Genomic DNA, 19,324 nt, shown 5'->3' on the forward strand with positions numbered 1-19,324 from the left:
TGGTGGTGGCATCATGCTGGAGTTGGCGGAAATGGCGGAGGATGATCCTTTGAATGCGGAGGCTGGTGGGGTGATAAGTGAGGACAAGGGGGACCCTATCATGTTTCTGGGAAGGAGGAGAAGGCGTGAGGGAGGATGCGCGGGATATGGGCCGGACACGGTTGAGGGCCCTGTCAACGACCGTGGATGGAAAACCTCGGTTAAGGAAGAAGGAGGACATGTCCGAGGAGCTGTTTTTGAAGGTAGCGTCATCAGAACAGATGCGACGGAGGCGAAGGAACTGAGAGAATGGGATGGAGTCTTTACAGGAAGCAGGGTGTGAGGAGCTGTAGTCGAGGTAGCTGTGGGAGTCGGTAGGCTTGTAATGGATATTGGTGGACAGTCTATCATCAGAAATTGAGACAGAGAGGTCAAGGAAGGGAAGAGAAGTGTCAGAGATGGACCATGTGAAGATGATGGAGGGGTGGAGATTGGAAGCAAAATTAATAAATTTTTCCAGGTCCCGACGAGAGCATGAAGCAGCACCGAAGTAATCATCGATGTACCGGAGAAAGAGTTGTGGGAGGGGGCCGGAGTAGGACTGGAACAAGGAATGTTCCACATACCCCATAAAGAGACAGGCATAGCTGGGGTCCATGCAGGTACCCATAGCCACACCTTTTATTTGGAGGAAGTGAGAGGAGTTAAAGGAGAAATTGTTCAGTGTGAGAACAAGTTCAGCCAGACGGAGGAGAGTAGTGGTGGATGGGGATTGTTGGGGCCTCTGTTCAAGGAAGAAGCTAAGGGCCCTCAGACCATCCTGGTGGGGGATGGAGGTGTAGAGGGATTGGACATCCATGGTGAAGAGGAAGCGGTTGGGGCCAGGGAACTGGAAATTGTTGATGTGACGTAAGGTGTCAGAGGAATCACGGATGTAGGTGGGAAGGGACTGGACAAGGGGAGAGAGAAGGGAGTCAAGATAATGAGAAATGAGTTCCGTGGGGCAGGAACAGGCTGACACGATCGGTCTGCCAGGACAGTTCTGTTTGTGGATTTTGGGTAGGAGGTAGAAGCGGGCCGTCCGAGGTTGGGCGACTATCAAGTTGGAAGCTGTGGGAGGAAGATCTCCAGAGGAGATGAGGTCAGTGACAGTCCTGGAAACAATGGCTTGATGTTCTGTGGTGGGGTCATGGTCCAGGGAGAGGTAGGAGGAAACGTCTGCGAGTTGACGCTCAGCCTCCGCGAGGTAGAGGTCAATGTGCCAGACAACAACAGTACCACCCTTGTCAGCGGGTTTGATGACAATGTTGGGGTTGGACCTGAGAGAACGGAGTGCAGTGAGTTCAGAGAGAGACAGATTAGAATGGGTGAGAGGAGCAGAGAAATTGAGACGGCTAATGTCACGCCGACAGTTCTCAATGAAAAGATCAAGAGAAGGTAAGAATCCAGAGGGAGGGGTCCAAGTGGAGGGAGAATATTGGAGGTGGGTAAAAGGATCCGTTGAACGGGGAGAGGACTCCTGCCCAAAGAAGTGAGCACGGAGACGAAGACGGCGGAAGAAGAGTTCAGCATCATGCCGAGCCCGAAATTCATTGAGATGAGGGCGTAAGGGTATGAAACTAAGTCCTTTGCTGAGCACTGAACGTTCAGCATCGGAGAGGGGAAGGTCAGGGGGTATAGTGAATACGCGGCTGGGGCTGGGATTGGAAGATGGGGTGAGGGCGGAGGGACAAGCAGGGGTGGAGGGTCCCCGATGGGTGTTGGAGTCGATGAGTTGTTGGAGCTTGCGTTCCTTAGCACTTGAGAGAAAGAGAAAAAGTTTCTTGTTGAGGCGACGGATGAGGCGAAGAATAAAATGAAACTGGGGGCACGCGCAGCTTTGAAAAAGGGTGCGGCGGTGCTGCTGGAGGGAGAGGTCAAGTGTGTTCATATGGCGGCGCATGGCACTGAGTGTGGATCTCAGAATGCGACGGGAACAGCAGTCCGAGAAACGTTTTATGTCCCGGAGATACCTGTAATCCTGGGTGGGTTCGAAACAAGAGGGATGGAATTTCAGTTGAAATCCACGTGGGGTGAGTCGGAGACGGAGACAGTCACTGAGAAAGGAGATATGGCTGTGAAAGCGGGTTTTAGTAAACACCTTGTCAAACACCAGGAGAGAAATGGAAAGCAATGAAGGTGAGCAGGGCAGAAGAGACAGTCGGAAATCCTGTCGGAGGACAGAACCATACTTCTTCCAAGAGGGCATTTTTTTGAAGAGAGGTGGCAGTCAATCAAACACAAAGATAAAAACAAAAAGCTAAAAGCTACTGCGGATGCTGGAAATCCAAAACAAAATAAAAACAGAATTACCTGGAAAAACTCAGCAAGTCTGGCAGCATCGGCGGAGAAGAAATCAGTCAACGTTTCGAGCCCTCATGGCCCTTCAGCAGAACTGAAGCATAGTTTCAACAAGGGAGAAATATAAATTGGTTTAAGGTGGGTGGGGGGGAAGAGACACATTGAGGGTGTGGTGTGAGCAGATAATCAAAAGATGTCAGAGACAAAAGGGTCAAAGAGGTGTTGAAGGTGGTGGTCTTTGTCTGAGAAAAGTGCTAATTAAGAATGCAAGACAGGATATTCAAAGTACAGCTCTAGTGGGGGTGGGGTGGAAAGACTAAAGGTTTTAGTTTTAGATTTAAAAATAATGGAAATAGGTGGGGAAAGAAGAATCTATATAAATTATTGAAAAAAAAGGCGGGTGGGGGGGGGAAAGAAACGGGGTGGGGATGGGGGGAGGGGGAGTTTAAGATCTAAAGTTGTTGAATTCAATATTCAGCCCAGAAGGCTGTAAAGTGCCTAGTCGGAAGATGAGGTGCTGTTCCTCCAGTTTGCGTTGGGCTTCACTGGAACAATGCAGCAAGCCAAGGACAGACATGTGGGCAAGAGAACAGGGTGGAGTGTTAAAATGGCAAGCGACAGGGAGGTTTGGGTCTTTCTTGCAGACAGACCGCAGGTGTTCCGCAAAACGGTCGCCCAGTTTGCGTTTGGTCTCTCCAATGTAGAGGAGACCGCATTGGGAGCAACGAATGCAGTAGACTAAGTTAGGGGAAATGCAAGTGAAATGCTGCTTCACTTGAAAGGAGTGTTTGGGCCCTTGGACGGTGAGGAGAGAGGAAGTGAAGGGGCAGGTGTTGCATCTTCTGCGTGGGCATGGGGAGGTGCCATAAGTGGGGGTTGAGGAGTAGGGGGTGATGGAGGAGTGGATCCATCCCATTCTCTCAGTTCCTTCGCCTCCGTCGCATCTGTTCTGATGACGCTACCTTCAAAAACAGCTCCTCGGACATGTCCTCCTTCTTCCTTAACCGAGGTTTTCCATCCACGGTCGTTGACAGGGCCCTCAACCGTGTCCGGCCCATATCCCGCGCATCCTCCCTCACGCCTTCTCCTCCTTCCCAGAAACATGATAGGGTCCCCCTTGTCCTCACTTATCACCCCACCAGCCTCCGCATTCAAAGGATCATCCTCTGCCATTTCCGCCAACTCCAGCATGATGCCACCACCAAACACATCTTCCCTTCACCCCCCTTGACAGCATTCCGTAGGGATCGTTCCCTCCGGGACACCCTGGTCCACTCCTCCATCACCCCCTACTCCTCAACCCCCACTTATGGCACCTCCCCATGCCCACGCAGAAGATGCAACACCTGCCCCTTCACTTCCTCTCTCCTCACCGTCCAAGGGCCCAAACACTCCTTTCAAGTGAAGCAGCATTTCACTTGCATTTCCCCTAACTTAGTCTACTGCATTCGTTGCTCCCAATGCGGTCTCCTCTACATTGGAGAGACCAAACGCAAACTGGGCGACCGTTTTGCGGAACACCTGCGGTCTGTCCGCAAGAAAGACCCAAACCTCCCTGTCGCTTGCCATTTTAACACTCCACCCTGTTCTCTTGCCCACATGTCTGTCCTTGGCTTGCTGCATTGTTCCAGTGAAGCCCAACGCAAACTGGAGGAACAGCACCTCATCTTCCGACTAGGCACTTTACAGCCTTCTGGGCTGAATATTGAATTCAACAACTTTAGATCTTAAACTCCCCCTCCCCCCATCCCCACCCCGTTTCTTTCCCCCCCCCACCCGCCTTTTTTTTCAATAATTTATATAGATTCTTCTTTCCCCACCTATTTCCATTATTTTTAAATCTAAAACTAAAACCTTTAGTCTTTCCACCCCACCCCCACTAGAGCTGTACTTTGAATATCCTGTCTTGCATTCTTAATTAGCACTTTTCTCAGACAAAGACCACCACCTTCAACACCTCTTTGACCCTTTTGTCTCTGACATCTTTTGATTATCTGCTCACACCACACCCTCAATGTGTCTCTTCCCCCCCACCCACCTTAAACCAATTTATATTTCTCCCTTGTTGAAACTATGCTTCAGTTCTGCTGAAGGGCCATGAGGGCTCGAAACGTTGACTGATTTCTTCTCCGCCGATGCTGCCAGACTTGCTGAGTTTTTCCAGGTAATTCTGTTTTTATTCTATTTGTTCACTTATTGTTTGTAATGTAAATCAGTTTGTTAACTTGTAATTGGCTTTGTTTAACTGAAGTGTTAATCTGCCTTTTCTAAGGCTAGGGAAATACATTTGGTGGCTTGTTCTGGATCACAGTTCGCTTAACGAGGGATTTCATTGTCATGCTTCCCAGGTCATGCTGCTGTATGACTAGTTGTTGAACAAGGGTTCACGAGAGTTGAGGTCTGTTTGTGTGAGAGACCAATGATGCTTAACCTTGCGAGAATATCTAGTTCAAACATAATTTGTAACTGTAGTTTTACGTTGTTCCAAGGATTGTGTTCATTCACAATTTTTTCTGTAACAAATGTAGTGAAATTAAGCTGTTGTAAATATATAGTTGTATCCCTAATACTTGGTGCATACCTCCTATGTTACGTCGCCCTTGTATTGTCTTTGTGGTGAAAATGTTTTATTGGGAACTTAGTTTGCAAATTTACTAACTTCAATACATTTACAATGTTCTAGATTCTCTCATCTTGGACTTGTAATTTACTGTTGACATTTTTAAAAGTAACAAAAACATTAGTGTAATTGTTTTCAGTGTAATTCTGTTTTTCTTGTTATGACTGAAACTATTTCAGCCTATTATTCAAAATGAAAAGTCTGGCATTCGAAGGGTAGTCCAGAACTTGCTAAGTTACTGCAGCAAATAACGTTATAAACCTGTTTCTTGACCATTCAGAGTTCAGAGTCTAGTTTGAAAAGGAAATGGAAGAAAAAAGGGAAGAATGACAGCCCATGGATAAAACCAACGAGGAAACGAAGACGAAAAATCCGGCCCAAAGGTAATGATAGAGGTAACAGAAGTAAATATTATATAGATAACAAAATGAGGGCATTAACTGGTGCATGCTATTTTTGATGCAAAGGAAGTTGACACTTTATATCCTGGTGCTGTGATGTAGGAAGATGTTGGGTTAAAATGAAAATTACCCTGCCTTTGATATTTTTGTTATTTCAAATGTCAGTCTTTATAGCTAAATCCTATACTATTGGAAATTAGAATTCTGTTATAATTCCCCATTGAAGGTAGACAGGAGCATTGTGAGATTGAATGCCAATAAACTGCCAGTAATCCAGCGGTGTCTACCCTGTATCTATTCAGTACATTGAATTTATAAAATTTGCTTGTCTTGAGAAACACCTTGCCAGTGGTTGCATTACCAGCTTGGGATGGTGGGAGTAGAGGCTAATTAAGTTCTTATATGGATTTTGACAATTTAATAACAGTTCAAAATTCATGATGAGCTTGAGATGCATTTCATTTCAATGTTCTTCCAATAGGTTTTTTCAAATGGCTAGTTTTACACACTTTTAACTTTCTATCTAGTCCTATTTTTGCATTGACACAAAACAACTTTAGGTTTGTACTGATACCAATTAACTTGTAGTTGGCCTTGTTTAACTAATGTGTTCATCTGCTTTTTCTAAGGTTAGGAAAATACATTTGGTGGTTTGTTCTGGATCGCAGTTCATTTAACAAGGGATTTCATTGTTAAGCTTCCCATGTCATGCTGCTGTATGACTAGTCGTTGAACAAAGGTTCACAAGGGTTGTGAGTTCTGTTTGTGTGAGAGACCAATGATGAGAATATCTAGTTCGGGCATATAATTTGTAACTGTAGTTTTATGTTGCCCCAAGGATTGTGTTCATTCACAAGAATTTTTCTGTAACAAATGTAGTGAAATAAGCTGTTGTAAGTACATATGTTGTATCCCTAATACATGGTGCATATATCCCACATTACTTGGAACTTGTATTGTCTTTGTGGTGAAAATGTTTTATTGGAAACTTAGTTTGAAAGTTTACTAACTTTAGTGCATCAGGTCACCAATCTGTTTCCCTGGCACACTAAAGCAAGAGGTGTAAGACCACCTCCTGTCAGCACTCTGTTCCCAGGATTTTGCACTGGGTGTTGCACAGCTCCAGAATAATGCAAAGTTGATTTTATGAAGCAAGGTAAGTTTTTGAGCCTTTCTTTAAAGCTCTGCGAGAAATGGCATTACTAGTTGATCTCTCATAACATTAAGAAATAGGTGACTGTATTGGTGCCGCTTCATGCTCTCGTCTGGACCTGGAAAATTTTATCGATTTTTGCTTCTAATTTCCACCCCTCTCTCACCTTCACATGGTCCATCTCCGACACTTCCTTTCCCTTCCTTGACCTCTCTGTCTCCATTTCTGGTGATTGACTGTCTGCCAATATTCATTGCAAGCCCACCAACTCCCACAAATACCATGACCATAGCTCCTCACACCCTGCTTCCTGTAAGGACTCCACTCCATTCTACCACTTCCACCACCTCTGTCGCATCTGTTCCAATGATGCTACCTTCCGAAATGGCGCTTCTGACATGTCTTCCTTTTTCCTTAGCCTCGGGTTTCCCCCCACCATGGTTGACAGGGCCTTCAACCGTGTCTGACCCATCTCCTGCACCTCTGCCCTCACCCCTTCCCCTCACTCCCAGAACCATGATAGGGTCCCCCTTGTCTATACTTTTCACCCCACCAGCCTCCACATTCAAAGAATCATCCTCTGCTATTTCTGCCAACTCCAGTATGATGCCACCACCAAACACATCATCTACTCACCACCCCTCCCCCTCCTCCCCGTCGGCGTTCCGTAGGGACCGTTCCCTCCGTGACACCCTGGTCCACTCCTCCTTCGCCCCCAACGCCTCACCCCCTTTCCATGCAATCGCAGATGGTGCAACACCTGCCCCTTTTACCTCCTCCCCCCTCACCATCCAAGGCCCCAAACACTCAGGTGAAGCAGCACTTCACTTGCACCTTCTTCAATTTGGTCTACTGTATTTGCTGCTCTCAATTTGGTTTCCTCTACACTGGGGAGACAAACGCAAACTATGTGACCGCGTTGTGGAACATGTTCACTCAATCCACAAGCCTGACCCAGAACTTCCTGTCGCTTGCCATTTCAACACACCATTTTGCTCTCATGCCCACATGTCTGCCCTTGGCCTGCTGCGCTGTTCCAGTGAAGCCCAATGCAAACTGGAGGAACAGTACCTCATCTTCTGATTAGGCACTTTACAGCCTTCCGGACTTAACATTGAGTTCAACAACTTCACCATGAACTCTCTCCTCTGTTTTTACCCCTTTTATAATCCAATGTGAAAAAAAATGTTTGTTTGTTTGTTTATTTATTTTATCTCTTTTTCCTCAAACCCCTCCCTCCCTCCACCCTCTTCAAAACAGGGTCACCTGTCACTTGTTTTCATGTTTTGCTTTCACAGAGCGCTGATCTTTGTTCTGCTATTAACACATTCTGCTATCCTAAATTGATACCACTCTCAGCACCTCCTTTAGTCTTTAACACTACCGTTAACACTCCCTTTGTCCGGTGTCCATGGCATCTTTGTCAAGTTTCTCCTTGGCTCCTGCCTATCCCTGACCTTCTATTTTGCTTCATCTGCTCTTAAACAGTATAAAATCCATCATATTTCTACTCTCTTTAGCTCTGAAGAAGATTCATATGGACTTGAAATGTTAGCTCTATTTCTCTCTCCACAGATGCTGCCAGACCTGCTGAGCTTTTCCAGCATTTTCTGGTCTTTTTTCAGATTTCCAGCATCTGCAGTATTTTATATTTAAAAAGTAGCTAACTGGAGATCTGAACTTGATTCATGCATCCAGTCAGCATAATCAGCAGTGAGGTACAGCAATATGTATATGGCCTGTACCTATAGTAAGATACAGCAGGAGTGTAAATAAAACTATAAAGCTCAAAAAGGTGGCTCACCACCACCTTCTCAAGGGTAGTCAAGGATGGGCAGCAAATGTTGTCCTTGCCAGTGATGCTCATGCCCCACAAAATAATTTTTAAAAAAGATATTGAGGCAAAAATTGTACACTATATTTTATACACCATAATTATTTATGAATTAACTTATTCTTCTATGGGCAGAATTTTCTGCCTGTCGGGTGGGCGAAGTAGGAGGGGCCGCGGGCGGGCGCAGACTTGATCGGGGCCACGCCGCCATTATGCGCAGGCAGGCATTTCCGACTCCCGTGAATAGCGGAAGTGTGCGGGCTGCAACGGGCGTGCACAGACCACCGGGTCCAATGGTGACCCAGCAGTCTGTTTAAGGGAAGGCCTGGCAGCCTCCTGTAGGCTGCTCATAATGGCCATGTCGAGGTCACACTGCAGGGGTTCTGCTGAGCAGGGCACACTGGAGGGAAGGGGAGAGGAGCAGGGTAGGCCAGCGGGGGGGCCAATGTGCCCCTTGCTTTTCTGATGGCTGCCTTGCTGCTTTCTGGCGGAAAGTGTTGGTCCCCCAGGATGGGAGGAGGAGGCACCCCTCACATGACCAAATGTGCCTGGGAGGAGGTGGTGAGCTCCCGCGACATGGTGTGGCGCACCTTTATCCAGTGCTGTAAGCGCCTCAACGATTTGTTGTGCTCTGGAAGGGTGAGTACCATGTTGGCATTGAGCATTTAACCCAGCAGGTAGCCTTAGCCTTTAGGCCCCTCCCCCACACCCCCAAGTCTTACTGTCGTGACTGCATTAAATCACATTGGGCATTTCTCGTATGCTGGGTGAGCAAGCAGATAGTGCCCATGCTTACATCAGCCTGAGTGGTTCATGAGATGAGTCCTCCCCCGCACCATGTGTTGCTCTTAGTCGCACATGACTAGACTGAGGGCAACCTGCAGGAGATGCAGCTAGGCGCATACTCAGAACAACGCATGTCCTATTCACGGTGGTGAGATTGTGGAAGGGGAGCCTCAAGGTCTTGTGGCCAAGAGCCATCTGCTGCTCTCGATGCTGCACATAGTTGCGCCTCCTTGCTATGTGAGCTAAGACCGTGTTTTTCCTAAAGTGATGGACGCAGAATGTGTCCAAGGTGGCCGTTGGGGGGCGGGGGTTGGGAGCAGGTGTACTACCTTTGTGTGACTGATCAGCAGTAGCGGGGAGTGGAGGCATTGGAGGCCTGAGATGGGCCACTGTGGTTGGGGTAAGGCGTGTGCGTGCAGAGTCCATGTGCGATTAGCCGCATTGAATGGCCTTCTCTGTTTTTCAGGAGAAGAATGCTCACAATGCATGTCAGCGTTTGTGGACTGGAGGTGGCCAGGCCCAGCTCACGATTTTAAGCCATTTTGAACATGAGGCCTTGGAGCTTGAGAGGCGCCATGCACCAGGTCCACTGGTGTCGGTGAGGCTGGGGTGGAACGGCCAGGTTTTTGAGGTCAACAGTGACATCTGCTCTGTCTTCCCACCATCCATAGCATTAATGATTGTTTGATATGTTATTGTTGCAACATTGCTCATTCACAGACTGATAGAGTCAGAGGTGTGGGTCATAGACAAAGGTCCCTTGGCCCTTCGAAGATGCGCATGTCAAGCACCTTCCAAAGTTGCCTTATCCCATTTCCGACCACTATCCCCATGGCCTTGTATGCCATGGCATCGCACCTGCACATCTGGATACTTATTACATGTTAAGAGGGTTTCTGCATCCACTAGTCTTTCAGGCAGTGCGTCCCACATTACTGTGTGCAAAAGTTGCTCATCACATCACCTGTCAACCTCATGCACCTTACCTTAAATCAATGCCACCAGGTTACTCACCCCTCCGCCAAGGGGAAAAGTTCCTTTCTGTTGACCCTACCTGTGCTCCTCATAATGTTATAAACCTCAATAGTGTCACCCCTCAATCTCCTCTGCTCCTGGGGAAATAACCCTATGTTATTTCTACGCTATGTCTCCTTATAAGTCAAACTCTCCAGCCCAGCCAGCATCCTGGTCAACGACCCCTGCACTCTCTCCACTCCAATCACATCCCTCCCTTGAAGCACATATCACAACTGCATGCAGAACTATAGCTGTGGCCTAGGCAGCGTTTTCTGCACTTGCAACATGACCTCCCTGTTCCTGTATTCTATTCCTCAGCTAATAAAGGCAAGTATGGCATTTACCTTCTTAAACGCCTTATGTACCTGTCCCGCTACCTTAACGGGACTGTCGACATGCCCAGCAAAGTCCCTCTGATCCTCCTTACTTTCCACGATCCTACCATTCCTCGTGTATTCCCGTACCTTGTTTCTCCTGGGCCCAAGTGCATCACCTCACACTTATCCACATAACATTCCATTTGGCATTCCTTAGGCCATCTGCCCAGCCTGTCTGTATCCGCCTGTAATGTTAGGGTATCCTCCTGACTATTTGCCACCCCACCGATATTCGTCTCCATAGGTTCTGGAAGGTTGAGCGCATAATGAGCCAGGGGGAAAGGAATGAAGCATGTCCCTGTGTGCACGCTAACTGATCCACCTTCCTTGTTGTTAACTTCAGCATCATCAGAGTCTGTCCGCCAGGAGCAATTCCAGATGCCCCCCTCACACCCCAGGGCCCTCAATTGTCACCCGTGTCACACCATTTCTGCGAGGCAGGCACCAGCGCAGATACTAGCACCTCGGTGGGCATTGCAACATCGGCTAGTGTCCTGGGGCACAGTGGAGAGGGCACTTCATAATCGCTGGAGGAGCTGGCAGAGACAGTGAGCGCCGATGGCGCCAGCAGTCCGAGGACTGCAGGGGACCAGGCACATGCTGAGTCGGTGCATGAGGATGTCCCTCTGGAGTTGTCTGCGACACAGCAATTGCAGGAAATGCGGCCAGGTGTGCGGGAGCATCTGGGAGTGTTGCATGAGTCTATGCTTCGCTTGGTGTCCATGGTGGAGGAGTCCACGCGGAGCATCAGTGATGCAATGAGCCTCATGGCAGAGCATCATGCTTCCTCCATGGAGAGAGTGGCGACTCTCGTCAAGAGGGCCCTCTAGGAGAACAAGCAGGATCTCCTGGGGGTTACGCTCGGACTCGCAAGCCCTCACTGCGCCAGTGGCCACAGCTGGTCATTGCCAATGTGGAAGATGGTGTGGGCTTCAAGCTTCCCAGCTCGTTGCCCACCCATCGACAGTGAATAGGGAGGTCCGGGGCGACCTCACGTCGGCAGAGCAGCTGCCTGTCGTATCAGCGGGCTTCTCTCACGGTGCTCTGGATGAGGGCAACAGCTGCTCCGCCTCTCTCCCAGTGACAGCTTCATTGGGTGAGGCTGCGGCGACTGGGGAGATGCCAGTTGTGGACCTGGCAGATCCCTCCCAGGCGGGTCCAGCACAGGCTCCACGGGCCAGAGGACTGCCTCCAAGGTGATCGAGGCCAACAGGACAGCAGAGACAGCAGACTGTCTCAGATGCCACTCGGAGCAATGGGACGGTACCAAGATGTAGCATCCGTAAACATAAGCATAAGGCGCCTTAGGCACACCACGGGTTTCTCACTGGTGCTTTTATGTTGGCCCTAGAATAGGGAATTATTATTTGCTTATGTTTGAAAAACGTTTTGTTTTGACTTTGTGTGACCTTATGATGGTGAAAGTTAATGAAGTGGCAGATTTAGCACTTAAGTGCTGAGTATGGAACTGCCTGGCAAGGCTGGTCCTCCTGATCCATTTGTGTGGAGCTAGCTGAAGTTTCGTTGGATTAAAGTCTCCTGGGTGTCTCTGCCTCCTTGGTGTAGACCTGGGTCAGCGTTTAGCCCCTCATCATTCCCCTGTGCCTCCTCATCCTCAGAATCAGTGCTGGACTCATCGTGTGCAGCTGCATCCACTGCATCAACGTCTTCATCGCACACTGCGTCCCCCCCTTTCCAGCTTAAGATTGTGGAGAGCGTAGCATGCAACCACTAACACCGAGACATGATTTGTGGGGTATTGGAGTGCGCCCCCTGAGTGGCCCAGGCATCAGAAGCGCATCTTGAGAAGACCGATGGCTTTCTCCACTGCAGCCCTTGTGGAGGTGTGGCTCCTATTGTAGCGCTGCTCACCTTCTGTTCTTGGATGGCGGAGAGGTGTCATGCACCACCTTCTGAGGGGATAGCCCTTGTCACCCAGCAGCCATCCATCAAGCCGAGCCAGAGCACTGAAGAGCCCCGGCACCTGGGAGTGTCTGAGTATGTAGGCGTCATGGGAGCTGCCTGGGTACCTTGCACAGACTTGTAGAATCAGCATCCTGTGATCACACACTATCTGAAAGTTCATGGAGTGGAAGCCCTTCCTGTTGACAAAGGCACTGGGCTCACCTGCTGGTGCCTTGATGGCCACATGTGTGCAGTCTATAGCACCCTGGACGTGAGGGAAGCCAGCAATGGCTGCGAAGCCTCTGACTCGCTGTGTCTGGCTTGCCTGGTCCCAGTGGAAGTGGATGCACGCCTGAACAGAGCGTCTGTAACCTGCTTGACACATGTGCACAGCTGATTGGGAGACACCGCAAAGATCACCCACCGAGTCTTGGAAGGAGCCAGAGGCGTAGAAGCTGAGGGCAGCTGTGACCTTCAGAGCCGCTGGCATGGGGTGTCCGCCCACGGAGTAAGGCGAGATCTCAGGGCCAATCATCTGACAGATGTAGTTGACTGTCTCCCTTGACAGTCGGAGCCTCCTTCGGCACTGCATCTCAGCCATACTGAGGTAGCTGCTTCGCCGCCTGTATACTCTGGCAGCAGGATAGTGGCGTTTTCTGTGGCACCTTCCACCTTAGACTACCTCTTGGCCCTGCGCCCCTTGTGCCTGCGCCTGTACTGCCAAAGGTGGCTCCCCTGGAGGCTGATTGTGCACTCCTGGCCTCCTCCTTATTGTAGCCCTCCCATCCTCCTCAGAGGAGCTGCCCCCCAGTGGACATGTCAGAACCCCTACCCAGGCTAAAGAGAGGCCTCCGGAAAGCTGCAGGCCCAATGAAGATTACTAACTGCAGAGTGCTGACCTTAAGGTTCAAAGTACACAGAAAGCTGCTGGAATTCAATCTGAACTTCTACAGATACACAGGCAAGTTTAAAAAACTTTCTGCAATAAATACTCACAGACCAGATTGACAATCCCACTGAGCCCTCTTATCCTGCCAGTGGATGAGTTTTATTAAAAAGCCTCTTACTCGCTTGCCTGTTGCGCCCTTGCACCGAGCCGAAGATCACACGGGTGCCTGAAAATCCGCGTCGATTGACGATTTAAAGTCCTTAACTAGCCCATTAATTAATGGTGGGCGCGCGTCAAACTGCCTGCACAACGAAATATCACGATGGCGCGCGGTGACACCTGACGTCACCGCGTGTCATTTTACCCGCAGACGTTGGGGCCCGCCCCCTGCATGTCAAACAGAAAATTCTGCCCTATGTTACTGAAAGTTGGCTTTTATTTACTCTTGGCTGACATCAGAAAGTTCTCATTAAAATTATTGATGGTTTGTTTCAGTTTTGATACGGTATTTGATTCACTTTAAAGAAAAATTGCTGCTGAAGTTTAAAGATTTTATGTCCACAGAATTAAATATTGGTTGGAAAATTGCCACCATAAACTTGATGTGTTTACTCCAAACTTTTTTTTTTTTGCAAACCACAATTGAATATTTGTATTAGATAGATGCCAAGTACCAACCATGAAAATAATCATTGACACGGAAGCAAATCCTCAAGCTGTATCAGCCATGGGAACCATAGATACTAGTTGCCCACTGCATATAAATTATTTCAGAATTGTTTCTAATTTTCTTTTAGTATACATTTAACTCTCAACATACTGCAAATATTGTATATTGCGTTAATACTGTAGTAGCTATGCAATGTGAAAATGGTCAATTTAAATGCTTGTGAATTTTGCACTATGGTTAAAGTACTTCACCACTTACGGACCCAATATTCTTCATTTCCACTGTGTCACATAAAGTCTATAGATATCTTCAAGCTGCAGTAGATAGATATAAGGCAGAATTTTACAGTCTCCCACCAGCTGGCTTGCAGGTGGCGGGGTGGTGGGGGGGAAATTGCTGCGTTCCTTAGAGTGTTTGGTCTATCCATTGGACCCACCCAACGCTGAAGGCTACATTTGAGAAACCTGTCTGTTTTATCAAAGGAAAAGTTAACATTCACAGAATATGCTAACGCGCTGTAGATAGATTGACATTTAATTATGAATGCAGTCAGTGATGGGAGAACCATGTGTCCACTGTCAGCTGCAGTCCTCTAACATAACATCACTAATAGAATATTCAATAGAATATTGAAATTCAAGAAACCAACCAGCAAATGTTAGTCAATAATCTTGAATTCTAGCCCTCACTAAAAAATTAAGAATTCAAAGACCTGTTGAGGCTCCAATTGGAGAAAATAAACAGTCCAGGTGAGAAAATGCTTAGGGGCTTATATTTGTAACAAAACTTAGATCTTTCAGAACCAGCCTTCAAATCCTGGCTGTTGTATGGTTAAAGTGCTTTTGTAAACATCTGAGTGTAAATTTCATTATTTACAGGTACTGAAACAGAGACTCAAGCCTTGACAGATAATAATGAGTATACCGAGATGCCCCTTAGCTCACTGAATTTGCCTGCAGGTGGCCTATTCTCTTCACAGTCTACAGGTAAAGTTGCTTTATTGGTTTTAAGGTTTGTGTTGTTTCCAGATATACAGCTGGAATATAAAACTTAATTTGCTATGAGGAAACATTTGGTAAATGTTTACACGCTGGAGATTTTAGTTCAATTGAATTTTGCATGACTTGTGTGAATGCTTTCAACCACTTATGTTTTGATTATTTTTGTACTAAGAAGGGTTGAAACGAACTGTTTGAATATTGTAATTCTACGCAGGTATTTCCCAAAGCTCTGACTCAATGGAACTAGATAAGCTACAGGAGTTACCTCTTTGTAGCTGTCGGATGGAAACACCAAAAAGTCGAGAGATTGTTAAACTGGCTAATAATAAGTGTATGGCGACTGAGAATATAGATGAAGAGGTAAGAAGCATTCGGCACAAGTTTTAGAAAACAATCATGTGGACAGGTTTATGTTGGTTGTTGGATTATGATGATTCTCATAATGTCTAAATTGCATTTTACTTAAGTTTTGATTACGTATCAAGCTAATTAGCCCCCGCCGAGCAGATAAAGTTGAAACTGCATTGAAAATGATAGAATATAACATTAAAAAAAAAGTTAAACATGCCCTTCCAAAGAAATAAGAATACCACCTTTAGGATAATGAAGTTTAACTTTATTAAGAGTTATAACAGTGAAGGATGCTGTCTCCACTAGTTTTTATATTACTTAGTCATTTATTTAGAGCTATGTTTGAGGTTTTGACTCAGCCAAAGGAAATGTGTGTTCTGGTACTAGCTCTTGACATATGTAAGATATAGTGCTATATCTTTAAGGTTAATGTATCCTTCTGCTATGAAGACTGAACCTTGGTTTTTCTTGGTGAGCTTTTGTTGTGGCTTGTGGAATAGACGTTCCCTATACGTGTAGTCTATGTAAACATTAAAGTGCACCACATATGGAACAGATTTGAAGAGGTTCGGGTGCTTTTTCAATCAGCTCCATGTATCTGTCTTCAGTATTCCCCAAAATATGCCCTTCTAAATGGTTTGATTGAGATATGCTGACTTTAAAATAAACATAGTATGCCTTACAAAATGGAGAATCTCATAAGTGGAGGTATTTTAATGTAATCTAATACACGTTGCCTAAAAAATCTTAATTTTAACATGTGTTAGCACTGTTTTACAAATCCAATATCTTCTGTCAACTCTCAAATAGCTTAGGTGATGAAGGATAGAGTATTGGAGCCGAGTTTTTCTTCATTTACAAGCTTTTATTTATAGAGGGAAACTTCATATAAAGTGCATTTCCAACAAAAAAGCCCCCTTTCTGCCTGGTCATGTGTGCATTTATGCCCATAATTGATAACCGCCAGCAGAACAAAATTAACATCCAACTGATTCACAGTAAACACTCGGTGAACCTACATTGTGCAATACAATTTTAAGTAGCACGATTGAAAAATAATTGAAGGAAGATTTCCTTTAGTCATAATTAGGATTTCAGTTTTGTTACTTCTAGAATACAGAGAAAATCCTGCTTCGCTGTACTTTTAAATGATCCATTAATTAACATCTATCATAGAATTAAAGGTTCAGCTGATACACTTGACTCTCTTTGGTGGTTTATAATATACTTTAGCCCATTGAGCAGAATAAGAGAGAAATAAATAAAGAACTTGCAATTATATTGCCCCTTTCACAATCTCCAGAAGCTCCAAAGCGCTTTACAGCTAATAAATTACGTTAGAAGTGTAGCCACTGTTGTAATATAATTAACATGACAGCCACTTTGCACACAGCAAGGTCCCAAAAGTAGCAATGAGATACCAACCAGGTAATATGTTTTAGTGATGTTGGTTGAGGGATAAATATTAGTCTAGACACTGGAGAGAACCCTTCTCTTCTTCAAAATAATGCCATGGGATCTCTTGCATCCACCTGAGGGAAGATGGTCCCTCGGTTTAACGTCATCCAAAAGAAGGCACTTGCAGAAGTGCAGCACTTCCACTTGATAGACTGAAAGTGACCAAGTATACAGGTCAGAGTTTAACTGTGATAAAAATTTTGTGCTGATAAAATCTAGATCAATTTAGAGCAAAATCTGCAAATCAGCAGCTGTAATTTGCCTGAACGAATATTTCTTGCAGTTAAGTAGCTGTATTAACAGCGTGATCAAACAAGAGATGATGCGACCCTCCAATAAGGTGCAGCTAATGGTATTGTGTGAGGACCACAGATCCCGGATGGTTAAACATCAGTGTTGCCCAGGATGTGGATACTTCTGCACTGCTGTAAGTGTAGAGAGTCTCGTATAGTAGATAAGTACAAATATCAAGATGAAAAATATTTCTCACTTGTTTTGGTTCTTGACTGTAAAGCTCAAATAATATGGAGCAAAGATGCAAAATTATTTTGTAACATATGTAAAATAATTGATATGTCTTTTTCCAGTTTCAGGTTAACTTGTAAGGCAAAAGGTCAATGTGATAAGTGTGTTCATAGTTAATAATCAGAAAGTGTGTAAAACCTTTTTTCTCTGGTAACTAGAAGAGCTGGTTGAAAAGTATTGTGTTTATAGTGAGCTCCCTTATTTGTTCCCAAATTCAGAAGCAAAAATGTCTGCAACATTTTGTTTAAACACAGTATAGTCAACCAACAAGCAGCTTAGGGATTCTTCATGTATATTAGAAATTTTTATCCATTGCCCACCAGATGGCACATGAGGTTTAAAGGTAGATTTAGCTATTTTGGGCTCCCGGTGGCAGAGGTGTCAGAGCTTTTTCCATTTTCAGTAGACTTTCCCTTTAATGGTTAGATCCTTTTTATGCACTGAACTTAAATTATTTTTGGATTTAGTCCCCTATATACGTTGATAGGAATTTAATTTCTTCACATGTAGAGGAGCATGATCTTTGAGAGAGAGAGGGGAGGAAGTGCTACTTCTTGCTTACCCAAAAGTGATCAGAGGCAAGTACATCAGTGCAGTTAGGCCAAGTTGGAACAATTTTGATTCCCTTTTCTCATGAAATGCACATTGCATTAATTTACCTGACAACAGATGTGACAGTAAGAAGGTTGCATTCTCAACCATACTTAGAATATACATCCTTTTGCATACGGGTGTGAAGTAAACCTTTTATTACTGCTCTATACACACCTTGTGTTTATTGATTTGTTTACATCACTACAGCCTCCAGTTTAACAAATAATGGGATTTTGAAGTTTATTTCTACCAGGATGATCCCCTCAACAATGCGGTAGAATAGTCGAGCTGATGCTTTAATGGGAGTGGGACAAGTTGATTTCAAAACTCAGCATTCCAGTGTGGCCTTTTTTTTTGCTTTAACCACAGTTAGTTGGGGACGCACTAAGCAAAATTATGTCTCTTATGCAGGGAAATTATGAAAATGTGGAATTGATAGCCAGGTTTTATCATTTGCCATTCTGTTTGTGTATAAAGAGGCCTGGAAGCATGCTACTGGCAACCCTTTCACTCATTTTGCATCATGATGAATGAAAATGGCATTAAAAAAAGTTATCCTTAAGTACTTGCTAGTTATGACAGGCATGTATTAAATTTATATGGCCTTTCCAGGGGACCTTCATGGAATGCCAACCTGATAGTACCATCTCACACCGCTTTCACAAGAATTGTGCATCTTATTTGAATGGGTTGTCTTTCTGCCCGCATTGTGGTGAAGATACTATTCAAGCAAAAGAAGTTACCATAGCAAAAGCAGACACTACCTCTATGGTACCTCTCCCAACACCGGAGAAGATTGTTGCTGTGAATGGAAAAGCAGACACCACTACAGCAAGGTAGTGTTTTGTGTCATCTTTGCTTAGATGTTAATGCTCTTATTGAAAGAATTGCAAGCGTTTAGAATTTTTCTATTTATGTCCTGTGTGTTTGGATGGTGGCGAGAACAGCTTAATGAGTATTGTTGAATTTCGTTTTTTTTAATTTCTCAAGTTCCAGTTTAACTGTAATATTTGAAATAGAAACATTTTTTGTTTGAAAACTCTTGGTAAAATCCCATGGTGATATTTTTTTTTGCTCTTGTTTACTTACCTTCACTAGGGCTCAGCTAAATACCCTCTTGCACCATGTCTTTTGAGTATATAATTGACTTTTGTGGGAAGGGCTTAGAATGCATTGGATGATTTTCCCATTAAGAGTACTTTTTCAAAGGCTTCTTTCACTAATAATTCAAGTAAAATTAACGCCTCAGATCACTCTGATCAGAATCCTTTTTTATTAAAAATTAGAAATCAGATATTCTCTTGCCCCGTGTCTATGTGCTATATTTGCAATCAATACTTTGCTATTTTAATAAGTACCTTGAACAAATCACAAAATGGTTAGTAACTAAAAGTATTTGAAATAATTTTAAGAACTGACCAGTT

At 45.2% G+C, this 19,324-nt stretch overlaps 1 protein-coding gene across 14 annotated transcripts in view; it reads left to right on the forward strand.

Moving 5' to 3' along the window:
- The window catches only part of LOC144685612 (histone-lysine N-methyltransferase EHMT1-like), a 181,047-nt gene that overhangs the window by 91,688 nt on the left and 70,035 nt on the right, over nt 1–19,324 (forward strand). For 13 of the 14 annotated variants that reach the window (XM_078550313.1, XM_078550304.1, XM_078550306.1 and 10 more), the window contains 5 exons: nt 5,220–5,334; nt 14,850–14,957; nt 15,187–15,332; nt 17,065–17,208; nt 18,513–18,736. In XM_078550313.1, coding sequence (XP_078406439.1) covers nt 5,220–5,334; nt 14,850–14,957; nt 15,187–15,332; nt 17,065–17,208; nt 18,513–18,736 — 737 coding nt within the window. The remainder of the gene's footprint in view (nt 1–5,219; nt 5,335–14,849; nt 14,958–15,186; nt 15,333–17,064; nt 17,209–18,512; nt 18,737–19,324) is intronic. The other variant, XM_078550303.1, reaches the window with a different exon arrangement.

This window comes from Cetorhinus maximus, chromosome 10 (genome assembly GCF_964194155.1).
Source record: "Cetorhinus maximus chromosome 10, sCetMax3.hap1.1, whole genome shotgun sequence".
Classification (NCBI taxonomy): domain Eukaryota; kingdom Metazoa; phylum Chordata; class Chondrichthyes; order Lamniformes; family Cetorhinidae; genus Cetorhinus; species Cetorhinus maximus.